Below are 26,153 nucleotides of genomic sequence, written 5' to 3'. Positions count from 1 at the left end.
ACCTAGGGGGCACCTTCGTCAGACGAAAACATCCCAGCTGGCTTTTCCCCTTAAGCCCCTTTAGGCCTGATCCTGGAAGGGTAAAAACCAGGAGAAGTGAGGGGGAGAAAGGCAGAGCAAGGAAGGAAGCCGACAGCGTCAAATTCCCCACTGTTGGTTCCAAACGCGAAGCAGGCCCAGGCTGGCAGAGGGAGAAATTCCAATCATTGTAGACTTTTATTTATTTTGGTATTATTCTGAAAACGAGAGACACCTTACTAAATACAACTGATTCAATAAACTGGACCTACGTACTATGGATAACACCTCAGCTAATGTAAGTGGAGCTGCGGGAAGGGGTGTATGTGGCACACAGTTGTTAACACTTATTGAGTGTTGTGTCCCCCTAAAATTCATATGTTGAAGACCTAACCCCCAGTAGTTTAGGATGTGACCTTTTTTGGAGACAGGGTCTTTACAGAGGATTATAATGAAGTTAAAATGGGATTATGAAGATGAGCCTTAAATACCTGGTGTCCTTATAAAATGGGAAATTTGGAGGCAGACAGACATACGGGAGGAACACCATGTGAAGATGAAGGCACAGATCATGGTGACGCTTCCAACAGGCCAAGGAAAGCCAAAGATTGCCAGCAAAACACCAGAAACGAGGCGAAAGGCACAGGAAAGATCCTCTCTCAGGGGGCAGCAACCCTGTCGACAATCTGACGATACATCTCTGCTGTTTACACTACCTAGTTAGTGGTCCTTTGTGTGGCAGCCCTAGCAAACTAATGCACTCAGGACCACAGTTCTTTCACTGCTAACAAAACGTGTCTTCAGGCAGCTGTGCCACAGCACTCGCCAGTGGCTGTGCTGAGCTTGTTCCTTTCACAGATCCTTGCAACTAATCACTGTGAGATGAATTCAGTCATTCGGTACTTGTCAAACTACTCTCAAAACTTCTTAAATGAAACCTAAGATCACCTATAGATTTCAGAGCTATAAAAATTTCTTGACCCTAATTCTTGGTTTCAACTAACATAATCACAGGAAAACAAAGTGAAGGGCTGTAGTAAGAGCACCCATGCACCCTCCGTCCCAGCAACTGCCATGTTCAGGCGCAAAAGGGACAAGACAGAGAAAGTACAAGTGGGGATGAGTTGATGTTTTGTCACTGCTGAAAAAATACTCAAGACAGTCCAATCAGCACTCCGTTCCTGTTCTGTAATAAGAGAACTATCCCTGGAGCACAATTTTTCTATGACAGAATTCGCACTTCCATGTACTGAGCTCTTCTCTTTACCAAGTGCTAGTGATATTTTTCAGGCATGGTGGGAACGAGCTCAAGCTCTGGATCAGCTCAGCCACTTACTTGCTGGGTTACCTTAGACAAGTTACTTAACCTCTCTGAGATTCAGTCTCCTTCCTCATCTATAAAAAGGGATATCACAGGGGTTTGGGAGAAATAACTGACATAATTTGTATTGAGCACTTAGCACAGTGCCTCCTACGGAGGACCTGCTCAATGAATGGTTACTCTGTATCTCAGCATTTGTTTTACAGAATATACCTCTCCTACGGAGCTGCACTACACAGTTCCCTTATAGGAGGCTGAGTAGTAGTCAGTCAGATCTACTTCCATGATTATCACCACTGCCATTTGAATAACAGCACATCGAAGAGGATGCTCTTAAAGGTATTTTCAGTTCATTGATATAAATATCCAAGAAGAAAAAAGTGATGTTCCAGGCCTTTTTCTATTAACACCAGCCGGCCACCTTCTTATTCCAGCAAGACCAGGGACACGATGAAGCAGCCTGTTTTTTCCTAGTACCAAGTAAAAGTACTCATCCTCTTCAAAGTCTGGATTTATTCCAAGAATCTTTGTATAACTATGTTGTGTTGAAATAACTTTCTTTATTCCTATAACCTTGAGCCCCAAACTATCTAAGTGCCATTTTTGTCCTTTAACCTAAATATTTCAAAGTTAAGAGTGACAATTTGTTTTCTTTGGGGTATCAGATACACACTTAAACCAGAGTTGAAAATTCACATTCATTTTTTTAAAAAATCTCAGTTATTTTAAAACGGGATAGTAGTAGTTTTTCATTTCCTATTATAGCTGTCAAAAATACAGAGCTATTTAAGATCATGGATCATAAATTTCTGGTGCCACAGAGTCATTTTGAGGGTTCTATGATTCTAAGTACAGACTGCAGCTAGTACTAGTCTTGTGTGTGTCTCTTGGAATATTTTTAAACACTGAGAACCTTGAGAACCTCTTTCCCATAGATTTCCACGGATGGGGGTGGGGATGGTTTCATGATGATTCAAGCACATTTCATTTATTGTGCACTTTATTTCTATTACTACGTTGTAATATATAATGAAATAATTATACAACTCACCATAATGCAGAATCTGTGGGAGCCCTGAGCTTGTTTTCATTTGCCACTCACTGATAGGGCTTTTTAAAATTTTATTTATTTTTTGGCTGCATTGGGTCCTCATTGCTGTGCGTGGGCTTTCTCTAGTTGCGGCAAGCGGGGGCTACTTTTCGTTGTGGTGTGCGGGCTTCTCATTGTGGTAGCCTCTCTTTGTTGCGGAGCACGGGCTCTAGGTGCGCGGGCTTCAGCAGTTGTGGTGCATGGGCTCAGTTGCTCCACGGCATGTGGGAACTTCCCAGACTAGGAATCAAACTCATGTCCCCTGCATTGGCAGGCAGATTCTTAACCACTGAACCACCAGGGAAGTCTGCTGATAAGGTTTTGATATGACTCTGCAAGCAAATGATTTATTATGATCTCTGTGCAGTCAAACTTCTCTGCTAATGATAATCTGTATCTGCAGCCACTCCCCAGCCAGATCATCAGGCATTAGAGTCTCATAAGGAGTGTACAACCTAGATCCCTCGCGTGCACAGTTCACAGTAGGGTTCGAGCTCCTATGAGAATCGAATGCCGCCGCTGACCTGACAGGAGGCGGAGCTCAGGTGATAATGCAAGCAATGGGGAGCGGCTGTAAATACAGATGAAGCTTCCGTCACTCGCCCGCCGCTCACCTTCTGCTGTGCGGCCCAGTTCCTAACAGGCCACAGACTGGTACTTGTCTGTGGCCTGGGGGTTGGGGACCCCTGCTATAGAGAATCTAAGTATCAGTGTAATCCCAGAAGTACTCATTATTTAGAAAGCAAAGGGGCCTTTCCTCATTGTACAAAGTCAGTAGATTCATTATGAAAATTCCCCTTGAATTCAAATTACCTGAGGACCAAAAATCCACAGAACTGAAAAATATAGATTAGAAAAAAAATCTTAAAAAGTTATCTTTTAAAAAAATCAAGAAAAATTTAGATTTAAAACAATCTAAGAGAAAATTGGGCTTTAAAAAATATATCATCAAAAGAGCTGTCCATTTTCTGAAAATCAAATATATTTTCCTAAACTTCTAAATTCAAAAATTAAAATTCCAAAAAGGAAAAAAAACTCTCTCTCTCTCTCTCTATATATATATGAACACAGAAAAATAACAACTGGGGTGTTTTAAATAAGTTATAGTACATCTGTAATAAATTCTGTTCCCACATTTTGTTACACTATCATCACTCTACCTAAATCTTTTAATATAAACTCTGGCAGGAGCTGAAAGAGGCATTTTCAGTCAAGGCAATTATCTGCCTTACGGACAGTGAGAACTAACAATTGTGACACAGTCCAGGTTTGTTTAAGGAAATTCATTCCGAAGGGCGATCCTGTGCATTCCCAGAGCTGTACAGAAAGCAGATGAGCAAGAGAGGGTCAGAAAAGAAACTTGGCTTTTCAAGGCAGTCAGAACCCAACTCAGCCAAGGCTAAGCTGGCCGGGGCTGTGCAGACAATATCCAGGCTTTGTTATGATATTGCCACAGGTCTTGCCCATTCTATTTCATTACCACAGACCCAGCCCACAATTTGTAACCCTAGCTAATTATAAATAAATAAGGCAAGAATCACATTCACAAGGGCATCAGGCAAGATGATATTATTTTTCCTCTGTTCCTGCTCCAAACCTTCCCAGCCTCTCATCCTGGCAATCTTCACTCTCCACAGAATAGAATTCACTCTATCTGCTATTCTTCCCCAACACATTCCAGTCAGCCTGGCTTCTCACTCCTCCCAGCACTGAGTATTATTGGGCTGGCCAAAAATTCATTCAGGTTTTCCCCTAAGACGTCACAGAAAAACTGGAATGAACTTTTTGGCCAACCCAATACCTACTCAGTGCCAAGAACAATGCTAGGAGGCTCTGCAGAAACAAGAAAGATGCAATCCTTCTCAGGTACTCCTTTATTTTTAACTTTATTTTATATCTCCTTATTTTGCATTTTTCTGGACTCTTAATTGTATTATCTTACCTTTTAAATGGAATTAGTTGGTTATTAATTGCAAGAACTACATCTTGCATTTTCATTTTACTCTACATAAGTGCCAGGCAAGTTTTGGAAGAACTCGATCACTTCTAGCATGTGCTCCACACTATGCAAGGAGGGAAGGCCAAAAGCTATCTCTTCACCATGATGACAAGGCCATGGTCTCCTCTGCTTCCTAATCTTCTGCTACTCTTTTCTGCTCCAGCAGATTTACTCAGCTTTCCCTATGCAGTTTATTTATTTCTGTTGCTTTGTTATATTACTTCCTCTGCCTGGGATGCTTCCCACCCATTCTTTACCTGGTGAAACCCTATTACTGCTCCTGGCCCAGCCCAGAAATTACACTGAAGTTATATTAAATGTACAAAACAGGCCACGTAAAAGACAAAGATTATCAACTGGACAGCAAAACTATGAACTGTTCATAAGCAATATATCTTAAAACTAAGATTCCAAAAAGCTGAAAGGTATTGAAAGTGAAGGTATAGGAAAGAAATATACTATACAATTACTAATCAGAGAAAAGGTGATGAGTGGTACTGGTTCATGACAGTGACATGGGAAGATCCTAAACTCACCTCTTCCCATAGACACACTGAATCTACAGCCAATTACACAACAATTTCCTCTGGGAAAAAAGACACCCCAAAACTGGCTGAGTGACTCCTACACATCGGGCAAATGAGAAAAAAACCAACACTGAGGCAGGTAGGAGAGGCTGACACAATCTCGCCATAAACTCTGCAACCCGCTCCTGCCCTCAACCTGCTGCAGTGACACACAATCAGAAGGGAACTCAAAACCCGTAGCTTCCCCCTGAGGAGTGAAAGGTTTGAACCCCACATCAGGCACCTGACTTTTAAGACCTGCACCTGAGAGGTGAGCCCTCTAAGCTTTGAAAACCAATGGGGCTATGTCCTTGAGACCCCCAAGGCCATAGCCAACTGAGAAATGGCTCTTAAAGGGCACTCATCTTCAGACTCACCCCACCCCAAGGACCAGCTCAGAGGCAGTCAATTGAGAGGCACCCAGACTTTATGTGAAAGAGGCTCATTTGCTAATCTTAAAGTTTGGTATGAGCAGAAGGAATCTAATCTAACACATGTCTAAGGGCCTACTGGGGTACCCTCTAGGGACAGAGGCTGGCGGGCACCATCTTTTTGCTCTCCCTCACTCCAGCTCACCAGGATCTCCCAGAAAGGAGCCTATGCCCATCTCTGGTGCCCCAATTTTTGTGGTTGCTGCCAGGGGAGACCTTTAGAATGACTGGCTCTGGTCAGCAGGGTATATGCTCACAAGTTCCATAGGACTGTAACCAACAGAGAAAGAGCTCTCAACCAGCTACCACTCCCCAGGACACAGCAAGAGGCAACAGACCCAGGAGCTCAGCCTTTCTGTGAAAGAGGCCTATTATCTTATCAGCTAGGCCTGAGGGGCAGGCTTCTAATTAAACACACATCTAAGGGCTGACCACAATCCTTTCCAGAGACCTCGGGGGTGGGTGCTATCTTCATGTTCTCCCTCTGCCACACTCCAGAGCACCAGTGTATCCTGGAGTGGACTTGTATATGTGTCTGGTGCCCTGTTTTTCGTGGCTGCCCCTCCCCCCCCAACACCACCAGGGGATGCATTTGATTGCCTGGCTCTGGAGGCCAGGGGGGGCTTGTGTTCCTAGGTCCCATGGGACTGTAACAAATGCAAAGGTAGTTCCTGGCTGGCTGCCACCCCCAGAGAACCGTGCAGATAGCAGATCTTTCTGAGAGAGAGGCCTTCTTGCTTGTCCAGGAGCTTTGGCCTGAGGGGCAGGCTTAGGGTTTGGCACACTTTTAGAGGCCTACAAAGGCGCTCTCGGGAATGGAGGCCAGGGGACACCATCTTTGCACTCTCTCTTTGCCTCATTCCAGGTCTCTGGGATCTTCTGGAAAGGAGGCTGTCCATTTTTCTGAGGCACCAATTTTGTGATGCTGCCCAGGGGACACCTCCAGATCACCTGGCTCTAGCTGCCAGTGGGACTTATGTTTGTGGTCCCAGAGAACTGTATATATTTGCATACTTTGAAAGCTGTTACCTGAGGGTTTAGCTTCCAATCAGGTTTAGTCTAGGTGCTGACTGAGATCCTCTCCTACACTGACAGGTCTTGGCATACTCTCAGCTACTAGCATCCATTAAAAACAAAATAGACTACTTAACAATCAAAAAAGTTTGAGAGACAACCAAGAGCTAGGGCAGGATTGAACAATAAGGTTCATCTCCTACATGGACTCACTCCTTCAAGTCTGGGCAAGGTGGCTGTTTCATCTAATGCATAGAAACCAATGTAGAGAATCAAAGAAAACGAAGAAACAGAGAAATATGTTCCACAGGAAAGAACAAGATAAAACATCAAAAAAAGACTTTAATGAAACAAAGATAAGTAATTTACCTGATAAAGAGTTCAAAATAACTGTCAAAGATTCTCACTGAATTTGGGAGAAGAATGGATGAATACAGTCAGAACTTCAACAAAGGGAAAATGTAAGAAAGTATCAAAAGAAGTCACAGAGCTGAAGAATACAATAACTGAAAAATACACTAAAGGGGCTCAAGAGTAGACTAGATAAAGCAGGAGAAAGGATCAGTGAACTCAAGGACAGGACAGTGGAACTCTCCCAATCAAAGCAGCAAAAAGGAAACAGAGTGGAAAAAAAAGTGAAGATACTTTGAGGGACTTACAAGACAACATCAAGCAGACCAACATTTGCATTATAGGGGTCCCAGGAACATAAGAGAGAAAGGGGCAGAAAATTTATTGAAAGAAAATAATGGCTGAAAAGTTCCCCAACCTGGGGAGGGACTGATATCCAGATCCAGGAAATCTAGAGAGTTCCAAATAAGATGAACCCAGAGAGACCCACACAAAGACACATTATAATTAATGTGTCAAAAGATAAAGACAAGGAGAAAATCTTAAAAGCAGCAAGAAAACCCCCCAACCTATTCCATATAAGGGAATCCTCATAAAAACAACAGATTTTTCAGCAGAAACTTTGCAGGCCAGAAGGGAGTGGCACAATATATTCAAAGTGCTTAGAGGAAAAACTGTCAACCAAGAATACTCAATCTGGCAAAGTTATCATTCAGAATTGAAGGAGAGATAAAGAGTTTTTCCAGAAAAGCAAAAGCTAAAGGAGTTCACCACTAAACTGGCCTTATAAGAAATGTTAAAGGGACTTCTTTAAGCTGAAACAAGAAGGTGCTAATCAGTAACAGAGAACATATTAAAGAATAAGTATCACTGGTAAAGGTAAAATTCAGAATAATCTAATGTAAAGGTGGTAGATTAATCACTTATAGAGCTAGTAGGGAGATTAAAACACAAAACTAATAAAAAAATAACTATAATTATAATAATTAGTTGAAGAATACACAGGATAAAAAGATGTAAATGTGACATCAAAAACATAAAACGTGGGGGTGGGGAGAGCAAAACTGTAGAGCTTTAGAACCTATTTAAATTTAAGTTGTTACCAGCTTAACACAGACTGTTATAAATAAGTTCTTATATGTAAGCTTCAAGGTAACCACAAAGAAAAACACCTCTAGTAGATACACAAAACATAAAGGAATCTAAGCATACCACTAAAGTATGTCATCAAACCACAAAAGACGACAACAAGACAAGAAGAAAGGAATACAGGACCTGCAAAACAGCCAGAAAACAATTAACAAAATGGAAGTAAGTCCATACCTATCAACAATTACTTTAAATGTCAATGGGCTAAATTTTCCCATTGAAAGATACAGAGTGGATTAAAAAAACCCACCCATCTATATGTTGCCTACAGGAGACTCACTTCAGATACAAGGACACAGAGACTGAAAGAGAGGGGATAGAGAAATATATTCCCTGCAAACGGAAACAAAAAGAAAGCTGGGGTAGCTATACTTACATCAGACAAAATAAACTTTAAAACAAAGATATTAATAAGAGACAAAGAAGGGCATCACATAAAGGTGTTAAACAAATAAGAAAATATTTGTAAATATTTATGCACCCAACATAGGAGCACCTAAATATATAAAGCAAATATTAACAGACCTACAGGGAGAAAAAGACAGCAATACAATAACAATGAGGGACTTTAATACCCCACTTACATCAATGGATAGATCATCCAGACAGAAAATCAATAAGGAAACACTGGCCTTAAATGACATGTTAGAACATAGAGACTTAACAGATATATACAGAACATTTCATCCAAGAAGCAACAGAATGCACAATCTTCTCAAGTGCACATGGAGTATTCTCCAGGACAGACAATATATGAGGCCAGAAGACAAGTCTTAACAAAGTTAAGAAGACTAAAATAATATCAAGCATCTTTTCCAACCACAATGGTAGGAAACTAGAATTCAATTACAAGAAGAAAACTGGAAAATGCACAAATATGTGGAAATTAAACAACATGCTACTGAACAAATGGGTCAAAGAAGAAATCAAAGAGGAAACAAAAAATACCTTAAGACTAATGAAAATGTAAATACAGCATACCAAAACTTATGGGATGCAGCAAAAGTAATTCCAACAGGGAAGTGCATAGCTATAAATGCTGACGTCAGGAAACAAGAAAAATCTCACATAAACAACGTAACTTTACACTAAAGAAACTAGAAAAAAAAACAAATTGAGACTCAAAGTTAGTAGAAGAATTAAAATAACAAAGGTCAGAGTAGAAAAATGAAATAGAGACTAAAATGACAATAGAAAACATCAATGAAATCAAGAGCTGCCATTTTGAGAAGATAAACAACAAATGGACAAACTTTCAGCTAAAGTCAGAATTGAAAGAGGTGACATCAAAATAGATACCACAGAAATACAAAGAATTTTCAGACACTACTATGAACAATTATATGCCAAAAAATTGGACAACCTAGGAGAAATAGATAAATTCTTTGAAACATAAAACCTTCCAAGACTGAATCATGAAGAAATAGAAAATCTGAACAGACCAATAGGGAGGTTGAATCAGTAATCAAAACCTCCTAAAGATAGCCTCATCCACCAGAAGGCAGACAGCAGAAGCAAGAAGAACTACATTCCTGCAGCCTGTGGGAAAAAAAAAAACACATTCACAGAAAGATAGACAAGATGAAAAGGCAGAGGGTTATGTACCAGATGAAGAAACAAGATAAAACCCCAGAAAAACAACTAAATGAAGTGGAGATAGGCAACCTTCCAGAAAAAGAATTGAAAATAATGATAGTGAAACAGATTAAACCTCAGAAAAACAACGAAATGAAGTGGAGAGAGGCAACCTTCCAGAAAAAGAATTCAGAATAATGATAGTGAAGATGATCCAGGACCTCGGAAAAAGGATGGAGGCAAAGATAGAGAAGATGCAAGAAATGTTTAACAAAGACCTAGAAGAATAAAGAACAAACAAACTGAGATGAACAATAAAATAACTGAAATGAAAACTATACCAGAAGGAATCAAGAGCAGAATAACGGAGGCAGAAGAATGGATAAGTTACCTGGAAGAAAGAATGGTGGAATTCACTGCTGCGGAACAGAATAAAGAAAAAAGAATGAAAAGAAATGAAGACAGCCTAAGAGACCTCTGGGACAACAGTAAACGCAAGAACATTCGCATTATAGGGGTCCCAGAAGAAGAGAGAAAGGACCCGAGAAAATATTTGAAGAGATTATAGTTGAAAACGTTCCTAACATGGGAAAGGAAATAGGCACCCAAGTCCAGGAAGCGCAGAGTCCCATACAGGATAAACCCAAGGAGAAACATGCCGAGACACAAAGTAATCAAATTGGCAAAAATTAAAGACAAATAAAAATTATTGAAAGCAGCAAGGGAAAAATGACAAATAACATACAAGGGAACTCCCTTAAGGTTAACAGCTGATTTCTCAGCAGAAACTCTACAAGCCAGAAGGGAGTGGCATGATATACTTAAAGTGATGAAAGTAAAGAACCTACAACCAAGATTACTCTACCCAGCAAGGATCTCATTCAGATTTGAAGGAGAAATCAAAAGCTTTACAGACAAGCAAAAGATAAGGGAATTCAGCACCACCAAACCAGCTCTACAACAAATGCTAAAGGAACTTCTCTAAGTGGGAAACACAAGAGAAGAAAAGGACCTACAAAAACAAACCCAAAACAATTAAGAAAATGGTCATAGGAAAATACATATCAATAATTACCTTAAATGTGACTGGATTAAATGCTGCAGCCAATATATATACTGTCTATAAGAGACCCACTTCAGACCTAGGGACACATACAGACTGAAAGTGAGGGGATGGAAAGAGATATTCCATGTAAATGGAAACCAAAAGAAAGCTGGAGTAGCAATACTCATAACAGATAAATAGAATTTAAAATAAAGAATGTTACAAGAGACAAGGAAGGACACTACATAATGATCAAGGGATCAATCCAAGAAGAAGATATAACAATTATAAATATATATGCACCCAACTTGGACCACCTCAGTACATAAGGCAATTGCTAACAGCTATAAAACAGGAAATAGACAGTAACAAAATAATAGTGGGGGACTTTAACCAATGGACAGATCATCCAATGGACAGATCATCCAAAATGAAAATAAATAAGGAAACACAAGCTTTAAATGACACAACAGACCAGATAGATTTAATTGATATTTATAGGACATTCCATCCAAAAACAGCAGGTTACACTTTCTTCTCAAGTGCACAAGGGACATTCTCCAGAATAGCTCACATATTGGGTCACAAATCAAGCCTCAGTAAATTTAAGAAAATTGAAATCATATCAAGCATCTTTTCTGACCACAACGCTGTGAGATTAGAAATGAATTACAGGGAAAAAAATGTAAAAAACACGAACATGTGGAGGCTAAACAATACGTTACTAAATAACCAAGAGATCACTGAAGAAATCAAAGAGGAAATCAAAAAATACCTAGAGACAAATGACAATGAAAACACGACGATCCACAACCTATGGGATGCAGGAAAAGCAGTTCTAAGAGAAAAGTTTATAGCTATACAAGCCACCTCAAGAAACAAGAAAAATCTCAAATCAACAATCTAACCTTACACCTAAAGGAACTAGAGAAAGAAGAACAAACAAAACCCAAAGTTAGCAGAAGGAAAGAAATAATGAAGATCAGAGGAGAAATAAATGAAATAGAAACAAAGAAAACAATAGCAAAGATCAATAAAACTAAAAGCTGGTTCTTTGAGAAGATAAACAAATTGATAAACCATTAGTTAGACTCATGAAGAAAAAGAGGGAGAGGACTGAAATCAATAAAATTAGAAATGAAAAGGAGAAGTTACAACAGACACCGCCGAAATAGAAAGCATCCTAAGAGACTACTACAAGCAACTCCAGGCCAATAAAATGGACAACCTGGAAGAAATGGACAAATTCTTAGAAAGGTATAACCTTCCAAGACTGAACCACGAAGAAATAGAAAATATACACAGACTAATCACAAGTAATGAAAATGAAACTGTGATTAAAAATCTTCCAACAAACAAAAGTCCAGGACCAGATGGCTTCACAGGTGAATGCTATCAAATATTTAGAGAAGAGCTAATACCCATCCTTCTCAAACTGTTCCAAAAAATTGCAGAGGAAGGAACACTCCCAAACTCATTGTATGAGGCCACCATCATCCTGATACCAAAACCATACAAAGGTACTACAAAAAAAGAAAATTACAGACCAATATCACCGATGAATATAGATGCAAAAATCCTCTACAAAATACTAGCAAACAGAATCCAACAACACATTAAAAGGATCATACACCACGGTCAAGAGGGATTTATCCCAGGGATGCAAGGATTCCTCAATATAGGCAAATCAATCAATGTGATACACCACATTAACAAATTGAAGAATAAAAACCATATGATCATCTCAGTAGATGCAGAAAAAGCTTTTGAAAAAATTCGACACCCATTTATGATAAAAACTCTCCAGAAAGTGGGCATAGAGGGAACCTACCTCAACATAATAAAGGCCATATACAACAAAGCCACAGCAAACATCATTCTCAAAGGTGAAAAACTGAAAGCATTTCCTCTAAGGTCAGGAACAAGACAAGGATATCCACTCTCACCACTATTATTCAACATAGTTTTGGAAGTCCTAGCCATGGCAATCAGGGAAGAAAAAGAAATAAAAGGAATCCAAATTGGTCACTGTTTGCAGATGACACGATACTATACATAGAGAATCCTGAAAATGCCACCAGTAAACTACTAGAGCTAATCAATTGGTAAAGTTGCAGGATACAAAATTAATGCCAAGAAATCTCTTGCATTCCTACACACTAATGATGAAAAATCTGAAAGAGAAATTAAGGAAACACTCCCATTTACCACTGCAACAAAAAGAATAAAATACCTAGGAATAAACCTACCTAGGGAGACAAAAGACCTGTATGCAGAACACTATAAGACACTGATGAAAGAAATTAAAGATGATACCAACAGATGGAGAGATATACCATGTTCTTGGATTGGAAGAATCAATATTGTGAAAATGACTGTACTACCCAAAGCAATCTACAGATTCAATGCAATCCCTATCAAATTACCAATGGCATTTTTTACATAACTAGAACAAAAAATCTTAAAATTTGTATGGAGACACAAAAGACCCCGAACAGCCAAAGCAGTCTTGAGGGAAAAAAACGGAGCTGGAGGAATCAGACTCCCTGACTTCACACTGTACCACAAAGCTACAGTAATCAAGACAATAAGGTACTGGCACAAAAACAGAAACATAGATCAGTGGAACAAGATAGAAAGCCCAGAGATAAACTCACACACCTATGGTCAACTAATCTATGACAAAGGAGGCAAGGATATACAATGGAGAAAAGACAGTCTCTTCAATAAGTGGTGCTGGGAAAACTGGGCAGCTACATGTAAAAGAATGAAATTAGAACACTCGGTGACACCATGCACAAAAGTAAACTCAAAATTGATTCGTGACCTAAATGTGAGACCGGACACTATAAAACTCTTAGAGGAAAACATAGGAAGAACACTCTTTGACATAAATGACAGCAAGATCTTTTTTGATCCACCTCCTACAGTAATGGAAATAAAAACAAAAATAAACAAAGGGGACCTAATGAAATTTCAAAGCTTTTGTACAGCAAAGGAAACCATAAATAAGACGTAAAGACAACCCTCAGAATGCGAGAAAATATTGGCAATGAATCAACGGACAAAGGATTAATCTCCAAAATATATAAACAGCTCATGCAGCTCAATATTAAAGAAACAACCCAATCCAAAAATGGGCAGAAGACCTAAATAGACATTTCTCCAAAGAAGACATACAGATGGCCAAGAAGCACACGAAAAGCTGGTCAATATCACTAATTATTAGAGAAATGCAAATCAAAACTACAGTGAGGTTTCACCTCACACCAGTTAGAATGGGCATCATCAGAAAATCTACAAACAACAAATGCTGGAGAGGGTGTGGAGAAAAGGGAACTCTCTTGCACTGTTGGTGGGAATGTAAATTGATACACCCACTATGGAGAACAGTATGGAGATTCCTTAAAAAACTAAAAATAGAATTACCATATGATCCAGCAATCCCACTACTGGGCATATACCAAGAGAAAACCATAATTGAAAAAGACACATGCAACCCCAATGTTCATTGCAGCACTATTTACAACAGCCAGGTCATGGAAGCAATCTAAATCCCCAACAACAGATGAATGGATAAAGAAGATGTAGTACATATATACAATGGAATATTACTCAGCCATAAAAAGGAACGAAATTGAGTCCTTTGTTGAGACATGGATGGATCTAGAGACTGTCATACAGAGTGAAGTAAGTCAGAAAGAGAAAAACAAATATCGTAATTTAAGGCATGTATATGGAACCTAGAAAAATGGTACAGATGAACTGGTTTGCAGGGCAGAAGTTGAGACACAGATGTAGAAAACAAATGTATGGACACCAAGGGGGGAAAGCCGTGGGGGGCTGGGGATGGTGGTGTGCTGAATTGGGCAATTGGGATTGACATGTATACACTGATGTGTATAAAACTGATGACTAATAAGAACCTGCTGTATAAAAAAATAAATAAAACAAAATAGAAAAAAAAAAAAACCTAAAAACAAAACAAAAGAAAAACCTCCTAGCAAACAAAGTCCAGGATAAGACAGCTTCACTGGTGAATTCTGCCAAATATTCAAGAATTAATACCAATCCTTTTCAAAACTCTTCCAAAAAAACATAAAAGATAAGACTTCAAAAGTAATTTTAAGAGGTCAGCATTACCTTGATACCAAAATCAGACAAGGATGCCACAACAAAAGAAAATTACAGGCCAATACCCCTGATGAATATGGATGCAAAAATCCTCAACAAAATATTAGCAAACTGGATTCATCAATACATGAAAAGAATCATACACCATAATCCAGTGGGATTTATTCCAGTGATGCAAGGATGGTTCAACATCTGCAAATCAATGTTATATACCACATTAACAAAATGAAGGATAAAAACCATATGATTATCTCATTAGATGCAGGAAAAGCATTTAGGAAAATTCAACATTTATGATAAAAATTCTCTGCAAAGTGGGTACAGAAGGAATGTACCTCAACATAATAGAGGCCATATATGATAAGCCCACAGCTAACATCATACTCAACAGTGAAAAGCTGAAAGCTTTTCCTGTAAAATCAGGAACAAGACAAGTATGCCCATTCTCACCACTTTTATTCAACACAGTATTGGAAGTCCTAGCCCGAACAATTAGGCAAGAAAAAGAAATAGGGGCTTCCGCTGGTGGCGCAGTGGTTGAGAATCTGCCTGCTAATGCAGGGGACACGGGTTCGAGCCCTGGTCTGGGAGGATCCCACATTCTGCGGAGCAACTAGGCCCGTGAGCCACAACTACTGAGCCTGCGCGTCTGGAGCCTGTGCTCTGCAACAAGAGAGGCCACGACAGTGAGAAGTTCACGCATCACGATGAAGAGTGGCCCCCACTTGCCACAACTAGAGAAAGCTCTTGCACAGAAACGAAGACCCAACAGAGCAAAAATAAATAAATTAATAAACTCCTACCCCCAACATCTTCTAAAAAAAAAAAAAGAAATAAAAGGCATCCAAATTAGAGAGAAAGAAGTAAAATTGTCAGTATTTGCAAATAACATGGTATTATAAATAGAAAACCCTAAAGACTCCACAAAGAAAGTGTTAGAACTAATAAACAAATTCAATAAAGTTTCAGGATACAAAATCAATATACAAAAATCTACTGCGTTTCTATACACTAATAACAAATTATCACAAAGAGAAATTAAGAAACCAATCCCATTAACAACTGCATGAAAGAGAATAAAATACCTAGGAAAAAATTTAATCGAGTAGGTAATGGACCTGTATACTGAAAACTATAAGACATTGATGTAAGGAATTAAAGAAGACACAAATGGAAAAATATTCTGTGATCATGAATTAGAAGAACATTGTTAAAATATCCACACCATCCAAAGCAATCTACAGAGTCCATGCAATCTCTATAAAAATTCCAATGGTATTTTTCATAGAAATTGAACAAATGATCCTAAAATTTGTATGGAATCACAAAAGTCCCTGAGTAGCCAAAGCAATCTTGAGAAATAAAAACGAAGCTGGAGGCATCACACTTTCTAAATTTAAGCTATAATTACAGAGCTATAGTAATCAAAACAGTATGGTATTGGCATAAAAACAGACATATATATCCACAGAACAGAACAGAGAGCCCAGAAACCACACAAGTATGGTCAATTAATTTATGACAAAGAAGCCAAGAATATACAATGGGGGAAAGAACAATCTCTTCAATAAATGGAGATGGGAAAACCGGACAGCCATATGCAACAGAATGAAACTGAACCGCTATCTTACACCACACACAAAGCATCAATTCCAAATGGGGTAAAGACTTAACAGTACCTAATGTAAGACCTGAAACCATAAAACATCTAAAAAAAAATAGGTGGTAAAGTCCTTAAGTCTTGGCTATGACTTTTGGGATTGACACCAAAAGCAGAGACAACAAAAGCAAAAATAAACAAGTGGGACTACATCAAACTAAGATGCTTCTGCACAGCAAACGAAACCATCAACAAAATGAAAAGGCAACCTATTGAATGGGAGAAAATATCTGTAAATCATGTATCTGTTAAGGGGTTAGTATCCAAATTATATAAAGAAGTCATATAACTCAATAGCAAGAAAACCAGTAATTTCATTTAAAAAATAGGCACAGAATCTGAATAGACATTTTCCCAAAGACGACATACAACAGACATATGAAAAGTGTTCAACATCACTAATCATCAGGAAGATGCAAATCAGAGACACAATGAGATATCACCTCCTAACTGTTAGAATGGCTATTATCAAAAAGACAAAAAATAACAAGTCTTAGGAAAGATATGAAGAAAAGGGAATCCTTGTGCTCTCTGGGTGAGAATGTAAATTGGTGCAGCCACTATGGAAAACAGTATGGAGGTTCCTCAAGATAGACCTACTGTATGATACAGCAATCCACCCCAGGGTATTTATTCCAGCATCCCCCCCAATGAAAACACTAAGTTGAAAAGATATATGTGTATATATATATACTGCCATGTTCAGTCCAGCATTATGTACAACAGCCAAGATATGTAACCTAAGTGGCCTTTGATGAGTGAATGGATAAAGATGTGACACAGACACACACGCACATGCACGCGCGCACACACACACACACACAGTGGAATATTGCTCAGCCATTAAAAAAAAAAGAAATCTTGCCATTTGTGACAACAGGAATGGACCTTGAGTGCATTATGCTAAGTGAAATAAGTCAGAGGAAGAAAAATACTGTACGATGTCACTTTTATGTGGAATCAAAAGAAAAAACTGAGCTCACAGATAGGCGGCTGTCAAATGTGGAGGAGCTAGGGCGGGGCGGGGCAGGGGTGGTGGGTGAAAAGGATTAAGAGGACAAAAGGTACAAACTTTCAGTTATACAATAAATAAATCAGGGGATGTAATGTACAGACTGGCGACTATAGTTAATACTGTACTGCATATTTAAGTTACTAAGAGAGTGGCCGACCCATCAGCAGCTGATGGCGGTCTCGAGGGGCAGCGCCATGCTGCTCCCTGCAAGCTGGTCCCGCGGCCAGGCGGGTAGCTGGCCCGGGGGCGCGGCGCCATGAAGCTGTACAGCCTCAGCGTCCCGTACAGAGGCGATGCCAAGGCGGTGCCGCTCAAAGCTGCGTACGACGTGTCCTCCTTCAGCTTCTTCCAGAGGTCCAGCGTTCAGGAATTCATGACCTTCACAAGTCAACTGATTGTGGAGCGCTCTTCAAAAGGCAGTAGAGCTTCTGTCAAAGAACAAGAATATCTGTGCCATGTCTAAGTGAGAAGGGACAGTCTGGTGGGAGTGGTCATTGCTGACAGTGAATACCCATCCCGGGTGGCGTTTACCTTGCTGGAGAAGGTACTAGACGAATTCTCCAAGCAGGTCGAAAGGCCAGACTGGCCAGTTGAATCCCCCAATACCATCCAGTATGCAGGCCTGGACGGTCACCTCAGTAGATACCAGAACCTCCGAGAAGTTGACCCAATGACTAAAGTGCAGGCTGAACTAGATGAGACCAAAATCATCCTGCACAACACCGTGGAGTCTTTGTTAGAGCGAGGCGAGAAGCTAGATGACCTGGTGTCCAAATCCGAAGTGCTGGGAATACAGTCTAAAGCCTTCTATAAAACGGCCTGGAAACAAAACTCGTGCCATGCAATCATGTGACAGCAGCTGGCAGAGGCCCCTGAGCTGGAACGTCACCGTCATTCACATCGCAACTGCAGCCCCCAGGAAGCAGAGCCACTGTGGAACGACCCGAGTGGGACAGACTCAACTTTGGCTTTGGAGCTCCTGGGAGGAACCGAAGGGTGGAAGGGACCTGGCGGTGGGGAACATTCAAATTCACATGTCTAGTAATTTGAGGCCCCCTAAAAGTGTATTTTTGGGGCCAAATGAAACCATAAAGCTCAGTGACTCCCGTTTAAAAAAAAAAAAGTTACTAACAGAATAAATCTTAAAAGTTCTCATCACAAGAAAGAAAAAAAATTTGTAACTATGTGTAGTGTTGGATGTTAACTAGGCTTATCATTTTGCCAGTATACACGATTATCAAATCATTATGCTGTATGCCTGAAACTAATATAAAGTTTCACATCAATTATACCTCAATAAATAAAAGGAATGACCTTTGCCTCTTTTAAAATTAAGTTTTATACACTATGCTTATGTAATAAAACAGATCCCATAGTCCTTCTCCTACCAATTTTGTCACTTGAAAACATGCTCAAGGGCTTCCCTGTGGCGCAGTGGTTGAGAGTCCACCTGCCGATGCAGGGGACACGGGTTCGTGCCCCGGTCCGGGAAGATCCCACATGCCGCGGAGCGGCTGGGCCCGTGAGCCATGGCCGCCGAGCCTGCGTGTCCGGAGCCTGTGCTCCGCAACGGGAGAGGCCACAGCAGTGGGAGGCCCGCGTACCGCAAAACAAAAAACAAAAAACATGCTCAAGATTATAAGATAATTCAGTAAAGAGACTTTTTTTGGTGGGGGAGGTTTCTTGTAAATTCAAGTCAGGAAAAGCTACGAATGAGGGCAGAAATCAGTTGTGATAAATTAAAGGAATAACTAGTACCTACCAACCATGAGTAAAAAGAAAAAAAACCCAGAGATAAGACACTGATAACACAAGCCAAATTATGACCGTAAATAAAGTTTTCCTGGCACACAGCTACACTCATTCACTCAAATATTGTCTGTGTCTGCTGTGATGCCAGGACAGAATTGATTATAGTTGCGATGGAGACCATATGGGCCCCAAAGCCACAAGTATTTACCATGTGGCCCTTCACAGAAAAAGTTCACTGATTTCTGTCACAGGTTGTGGGTTTGTTTAATAAATGTTAATGGTTTGTAAAAGCTCCTTCCTGTAAGAACCAAACACATAAAAATTACATACCAGCAGCAGACTGTTCCCTAACAGAAGAATGTGTGGTTTTTCACACCATTACTGAAGTAACTGTATCCTAAGCAAACACTCACCCTGGCCATCAACTTTTTTCTCGGGAAAGTACCCATAGCACTTATAGCTTAGAGTAGTATAACTCCCCGGTATTCCTTTCAAGATAAACTAGTCGCAAAATATACTTCTAGGCCACACATGTAGTCACTTAAAACACCATTTATAAGCTTCCAGTTGTGGAGGTCATAAGTACGAATGGACGGCTCAGCTGGGTCTCTGCTCAGGGTCTCATGAAGGCTGAAATCAAGGTGTGGCTACGCTTGGCTCTTATCTGGAGGCTCTGGGAAAAAACCTGCTTCCAAGATCATTTAGGCTGCTGATAGTATCCAGGTCCTTGCATGAGGGTCCCATTTTCTTACTGTCTCAGCTGGGGCCACTCCATGCTCTTAAAGGCCACCTGTATTCATGTGGCCCCTCTGTCTTCAAAGCCAACAGCAGCATGTCCTTCTCACGCTTCAAATCTCTCCAACTTCCACTTCTGCCACCAGCCAGAGAAAACTCTTTGCTTTTAAAGGGCTCATATGATTATGATAGGCCCACTCAACAGTTTACCTTAAGGTCAACTGATTACTAACCTTAAGTACATCTGCAAAAACCCCTCTGCCAGGTAAGATAACATAATCACAGGAATGATGTCTCATATTCACAGGTGAGGGAATAAGACAAAGGGTGAGGGTCACTGGGGGGGTCATCTTAGAATTCCACCTCCCACACAGTGTTTTGGGTAAAGTTGATCCTGATTTGCAAATCTGGGAAAACTAAATTCCTAGCTGTTGAATGGGAGAAAGTGTCAGCAACCCCTCATTAAATTCAAAGGTTCAAAAGTCGGGCAAACAAAATTGGCTCCCAACCATAGGCAGGCTAAAGTTCCCCTATGTGAATTTATTGAATATATTGTTTTTGGAGGGGGAGGGAAGGTTACAAAAATGTGTTTCCTCATGTCCTGAATAATTAGTTATTAGCTACCAACAACTAATTGTCAAACCAGGGCTAATCAGGTCCCTTGTGTACCTGAACACAGAATTAACCCAATGCTGTGAGGCAAGTGAGCTACCTTCTCAAGGCTCCAGGGAAGAAATTTAAAATGGTCCTCTAGCAACAAATCACCAAGAGAATTAAAGCCTGTTCATGCATCATCTCTCAGCTACCTCAACTCCCCAGGACAATGTGTGTCCAGTCTGTTAGACAATGGTTTCTTTTGAAGTGTTCTTTTAACCACTTTTCTTATTCAGAAAATTCCATATCAGCTTTACCTCCCATTGAAGACGTGAACATCAGAGTGAGCTCAATGGTACTCTAGTAGAAGAAAAATGAAAAAACTGATTTAGGCATAGATTTATTACCCTAAAAAGAGAATTCAATATATCTATTTATGAACAGGAATTATTGGTGCAGATTAGAAGCATATGGCATAAAGACTGGGGGATAGTTTTGCCAGCATTTCTACCTCGGAGGTAGTAGTATCAATTCTATCAGCTCTTTAACATTTCCTACCATGCTTGGAAGGGCTTTTCTGAATTAAGTGGAAAATGAACTGTGTTCCTCCTTTGTTTAAGCCAGGAAGTAGTAATGCTGGAAATACACTTTAAGTGACTGTGAGACTTTTTCATTCCAGTTACATGCCGAGATCACACTTCTTTCTGTATAAACTTAGAAAATATATTGGAAGATAATGGAAAATTTATATAGAAATATGCACATATCTACATATCATATATGCACTATATATAAATATGCACTTTGTCTTAGAAACTGTGATGGATATTTTGTTTGTCCCTCTAGATCCCTCCCTACCCTTGTCCCACCAGCCCTCTGCCCTAAAAAATGACATAGGTTCCCTTAACCCCTAGGCTTCTGGTTTGGTTAAGCCAAAGGGAAGGCATCATCTGCTGATACTTTATATTCCTCCTTATCCTTATTAGCTTGTATAACTAATTTGACTGAAAGGACAGTGTCTTTTACTGTTTGGGGACAGATCCAATCTGGGATGAGCCCACAGAGCCAAGCCCAGTCCTGTGTGCTCTATGCTCTACAGCTGTCTGTCTGCTATATTTATTTGATGTGTTTATTTAATGAATCTTTAAACAGTCCTCATTCTGAGCCAGACACTGCTCTAATATATTGTAAATATTAGCAATCTTCATAATTACCCCGAGAGGCAGATGTTATGGTCATCCCCATTTTACAGATGAAACTGAGGTACAGAGAGGTTCAGTGACTTGAGAACAAACTAGTAAGGGGAGGAGCCAGGACCTGAACTGAGCCTCTGCTTTCAAGCACTGTGTTCCATTGCCAGTCACGAAAAGTAGTGCCACCAAAACAAAAAGCTTTGGTTGGGATGGGTGAGTGTGTCATTGCCCCAGTGTTGACCTTCAACATGTTGTTAGATAAGAATAAGCTAGAAAATAGATTTTAGGGAGAAAAAATGATAACATACTCAGAGTTACTCTAAGTATTTAACAAACCTCAGCTGGGTATATACCAATACTCTTGCTGTTCCATGTTCTACAGTCCTACATATAGCAAATACTACCAGTCTGTCTCCATTGTAAAATACACAAAAAACAATAACAAACTTCTCATATCCTGAAATATCATTTCATTGTCCCAGTAGCGCTAAAATGTATGAGAAAACAGGTCTGAAATATTTTGAAATAACATTATTAGTGCTATATCTGCAACATCAAAAGACTCTGCAGGTGGTGTTGTCACTCAGTCACAGAAGATTTATGGTCTGAACATGGAGAATAAGCATGTGTAATGTGCAGCTGCCACATAAGAATTTGGTCGTTAACGAGCTCAAAGCAACACAACAAAGAGATATTCAGTCAGCAAAAAAACTGTCTGCTCAAATGTCAGCAAAAAGAAATCCCTAGAGATGACAACTGTACAGTTTATAATTCACTATTAAATAATTTTAACTCATTGTATAAAGGCATTCGAATATTTAATACTGAACATTTTTTCTTACATGACAAAAGAAAAATGCTAACTTTACATAATTACCAAAAATACATACTTGCTTAAATGCTAGACATGGTACCAGAATCATGATGGCAGTAATCTGTGGGAGTAGGAAGAAAATAATGAACATCTGCTGCGCCAGTAACTGGACTAGGTGCTTTTCATATTTTTAATTTTTAAAAAATTTCATGTGATCTGTATAATAGCACCGAGAAGTGGGTTTGCTCCCTGCAATTTACAGATGAGAAAACTGTGACTCAAGTTAACTAAATGCTCCAAATCGCTGTCAGACATGGTGGTGAACAGACCATAACACAGGTCGTTGGACTCCTCCGAGCCTGGTAATCTTTTCATTGATTTGCTCATTGTCTCCTGATGAAAATCCACCTGAATCCCAGAGCCTACTGTATTTACTTTAGATATTAACTTTACCTAAAAATTAATTAATTTTTGACTATCTTCACTGCACTAAAATCACCATCAATAAACAAATGTATATACTTAATACCAAAAGTTGAAGCTAAAATAAGAGCTCAGAATTTAAAAATCAAGAGCCTCTCATCATTTTCATTGTGATAACTGTAGATGTACCAAAAAAGTACAAAGAATAATACCAACATCTGTGTCCTCATTATTCTGATAAAGAAATAAAACTGCCAATTAAGAAACCCCCTAAAAGTGTGTACCTCCTCAACTGCAGTCCATTCCAAGTAACCACTACCCTGAATTTATCATAGATTTCTTTATATTTTTACTGTACACTATTTCTAAGCAACAAAATACTGTTTTTCACATTTAAATTTTATATAACTAGCATCATGCTATATATTTTTCTGTTCTTGTTTTTTTTACTCAATATTACATTAATAAATTTCACTCATGTTGACATCTATACCCCTAATTCACACATTTCTCATAGTATTAAACTTGTTTTTAATACCGAGAATATTTTGAGATGTTTTCTGTTTGTATGAGTCTGATTACATGAAATGACTAACTCCAATATCTTTCTGAACCATCTAGCCAGAACACAGCTGAAAGGCAAAACATGCCTTCATGCATTCCAGCTCTTTAGTTTTAAGGGATCCATCCCCTTTGGCCCACCTTCAGAACCCAACAACTACTTTTAAGTATCTGGCTAAATTCTAGCTCAAGTTGGTAAAGGTGTATGTGCGTATTCACTGAAGCACTGTTTAGATGAGTAACGGTATCTACTAATGGGAGCATGGTTAAGGAAATTACGGTACCTCCATACTATGGAACGTAACACAAACATGAAAATGAATGAGAGAGCTATACATACTCTGGTGGTTTAAAACATATCCACAAATTCTTTGATATGCCTCCCTTCAAAAGGTGAAGTCTAATTTCACTTCCCTTGTATGTGGACCTAACTTAGAAACTTGCTTCCAGCAAAGAATATGGCAAAATGATGTAACTTCGGAGGCTAGGTCAGAAAAAGGATTGCTTCTACTTGGCTCTCTCTAGGATCTAGTGAATCTCTAAGATGGCTCATTCTTGGGGAAGCCTGCTACCATGTTGTGAAGATCCTCAAGCAACCCTATAGAGAGAGGAACTGAGGCCTCCTGCCAACAGCCTGTCTGTGAGTTTTTTCACCTTAGAAGTAAAGCCTTCAGCCCCACTCAAGCCTCCAGTACTGCAACCTCAAATCTACCTCCAGCTAAGTGCCCAGTTAAGCCACTACTGAACTCCTGACTCACAGGAACTCAGGTAATAAATATAGTCAAACCACTAAGTTCTGGGGTTCTATTATGTAGCAATAACCAATAATGTACTGACACTAAAAGCTCAACAGTTTGGTCAAAAAAGCAAGTTGCAGACCATTATGTGCCTATCTTATATATTCATACCAGTAAATAGTGATTATTTCTAGGGAATTGTTGGGAAGGAAAGGGAGGATGGGATCATATCTTTTTTATTTTATATGCTTTTGCATTGTTTGAAAGATTAAGAGCATGCATTATTAATTTCTAAAAATGCTTAAAAACTTATAAGATTTAAAAAATTAATATGAAATTTTAAGCCAATTGAGATTTTAAAAAAATTTCCTCTCACCCCTTGTTAAAGAGAAGAACAAAATTTCTTTAATTTTAGACATAGTGCCAGCAAGTTCTATTATGTGGTTTCCTAGTTGACTGCTGATTAAAAGCAAATTGAGAGAGGAGTGGGCTGTTGGAGGGAAGCATAATGACAATACAAAGACATGACAGTTGAGTCTGTTAGAAAAAAGGAGAAGCTAAAATAAGCCATCTGAAGCCACTCAAGTGTAGGAACAAAGACCCCTATGTATCCTCTGAGGATGTAACTGTTTCACAAGACTATGATTATAGAAACAATATTTATAAGGCAGTGAACAGTTTATGAAGTATTCCATGTACTAAATTTTATCTTATCCCACAATAAACCTTGAGGCATATAAAAGTATTTTTACTGCTATTTTATAGATCTGGAAACAAAGCCAGGAAGTGAATGGAGCCAAGGCACAGAGTCCCTGAATTCCATTCTGAGTTTGAACTTGATTACACAGATAACGCTATTTATCTGATACTGAAAAGGGAGAGGGTCCAGCCTGTAGATGTGGGACCCCAAGTCACTACAGCCAGAACAACCATCCAACTCTGCACGGACTGCATGCTCACCAGCAACCTTTTCAGAAACAGTCTTGGGGAAAGACAAACCTTCTTATCAGGGGTTTCTGGGAAACGCTGGAGGCAGAAAATCTGTTTGCTGAAACTGTAGAAGTGGTAATGAAGAAAATTCTAATTGCTATCAATTAGTATTCTCAAGATGGTAGAATGTGTTTAATTATCTGTCAACCAATCGCTTGCGATTTTGAAGAGGCAGCCAGGTATGTTAGAAAGAAACCCAGGCTTTTGCCATCAACCACTCCTGTGCTTAAATGGTGTGCAGTTACTTTCTAAGTATACAACTTTTCCTCACCTCTAAAATAGGGAAAATAATACTTAGCTCATCTGGTTATTGTGTGGAATTCAGTAACAAGCATGAAATACCTGCAAAATGCTTGGCAGCAGTATTATGTTCAACCAGTATCTACCATTTTTGGCACCTCCACCCTCATTTTACAACAGGGAAGGTACAACTAAAGACAGCCTGGACCACCTTTCCAGCACAGACCCACTCCTTTCCCCACTCCTTTCCTCACATCGTGTCCTCCAATGACAAATCTGTTTCTTCCTCACTCCATCTCTGAACGTCACATCCACTCAGAACTAGTTCAAGTGCTATTTCCTTCAAGATTTTCCTAACTGAAAGTAAATCTCTCCCTCTTCTGAGTGCAAGTTCCTACTATACTTAGCATATTTTTTTATTATAGCTATTTCTGTTCTTATTTAAGTATCATGAGGGCAGTGTCTATATCCATTTGGCCTCCATAGCTCTCACAAAACCTGGCACACTGCCCAACACATTAGGTTCAGAATGAACATTTGCTGAGTGGATATAACAAAAGAATACCAGAGGCTTATGTAGCAGAATTATCACTGAACTTTGATAGGAAGGTCAGCTAAATTTTTATAGCTTTGAGTCTAAGTTACTATAGCAACCTATTAGAATTCTGACTTCTCCACTCTTGAGCACTGTATTTGGATCGTTCTTAACAATAATAATAGTTAACATATAAATAGTGTTTATTATG

General features: G+C 39.3%; 1 protein-coding gene and 1 pseudogene across 2 annotated transcripts in view; one reads left to right on the top strand and one right to left on the bottom strand.

Moving 5' to 3' along the window:
* The window catches only part of TMEM123 (transmembrane protein 123), a 72,433-nt gene that overhangs the window by 10,414 nt on the left and 35,866 nt on the right, over positions 1-26,153 (bottom strand). Inside the window, exons 3-4 of one of the 2 annotated variants that reach the window (XM_019923803.3) lie at positions 22,533-22,577; positions 20,767-20,809 (exon numbers count right to left, since the gene is read on the bottom strand). The exons of the other annotated variant lie outside the window; for it this stretch is intronic. Coding sequence (XP_019779362.1) covers positions 20,767-20,809; positions 22,533-22,565 — 76 coding nt within the window. The 5' untranslated portion in view covers positions 22,566-22,577. The remainder of the gene's footprint in view (positions 1-20,766; positions 20,810-22,532; positions 22,578-26,153) is intronic. 2 annotated transcript variants of the gene reach the window in all.
* Positions 17,619-18,493, top strand: LOC101317114 (synaptobrevin homolog YKT6 pseudogene; annotated as a pseudogene).

Source organism: Tursiops truncatus, chromosome 8 (genome assembly GCF_011762595.2).
Source record: "Tursiops truncatus isolate mTurTru1 chromosome 8, mTurTru1.mat.Y, whole genome shotgun sequence".
In the NCBI taxonomy this organism is placed as follows: Eukaryota; Metazoa; Chordata; class Mammalia; order Artiodactyla; family Delphinidae; genus Tursiops; species Tursiops truncatus.
This window is presented reverse-complemented; position numbering and strand designations above follow the sequence as displayed.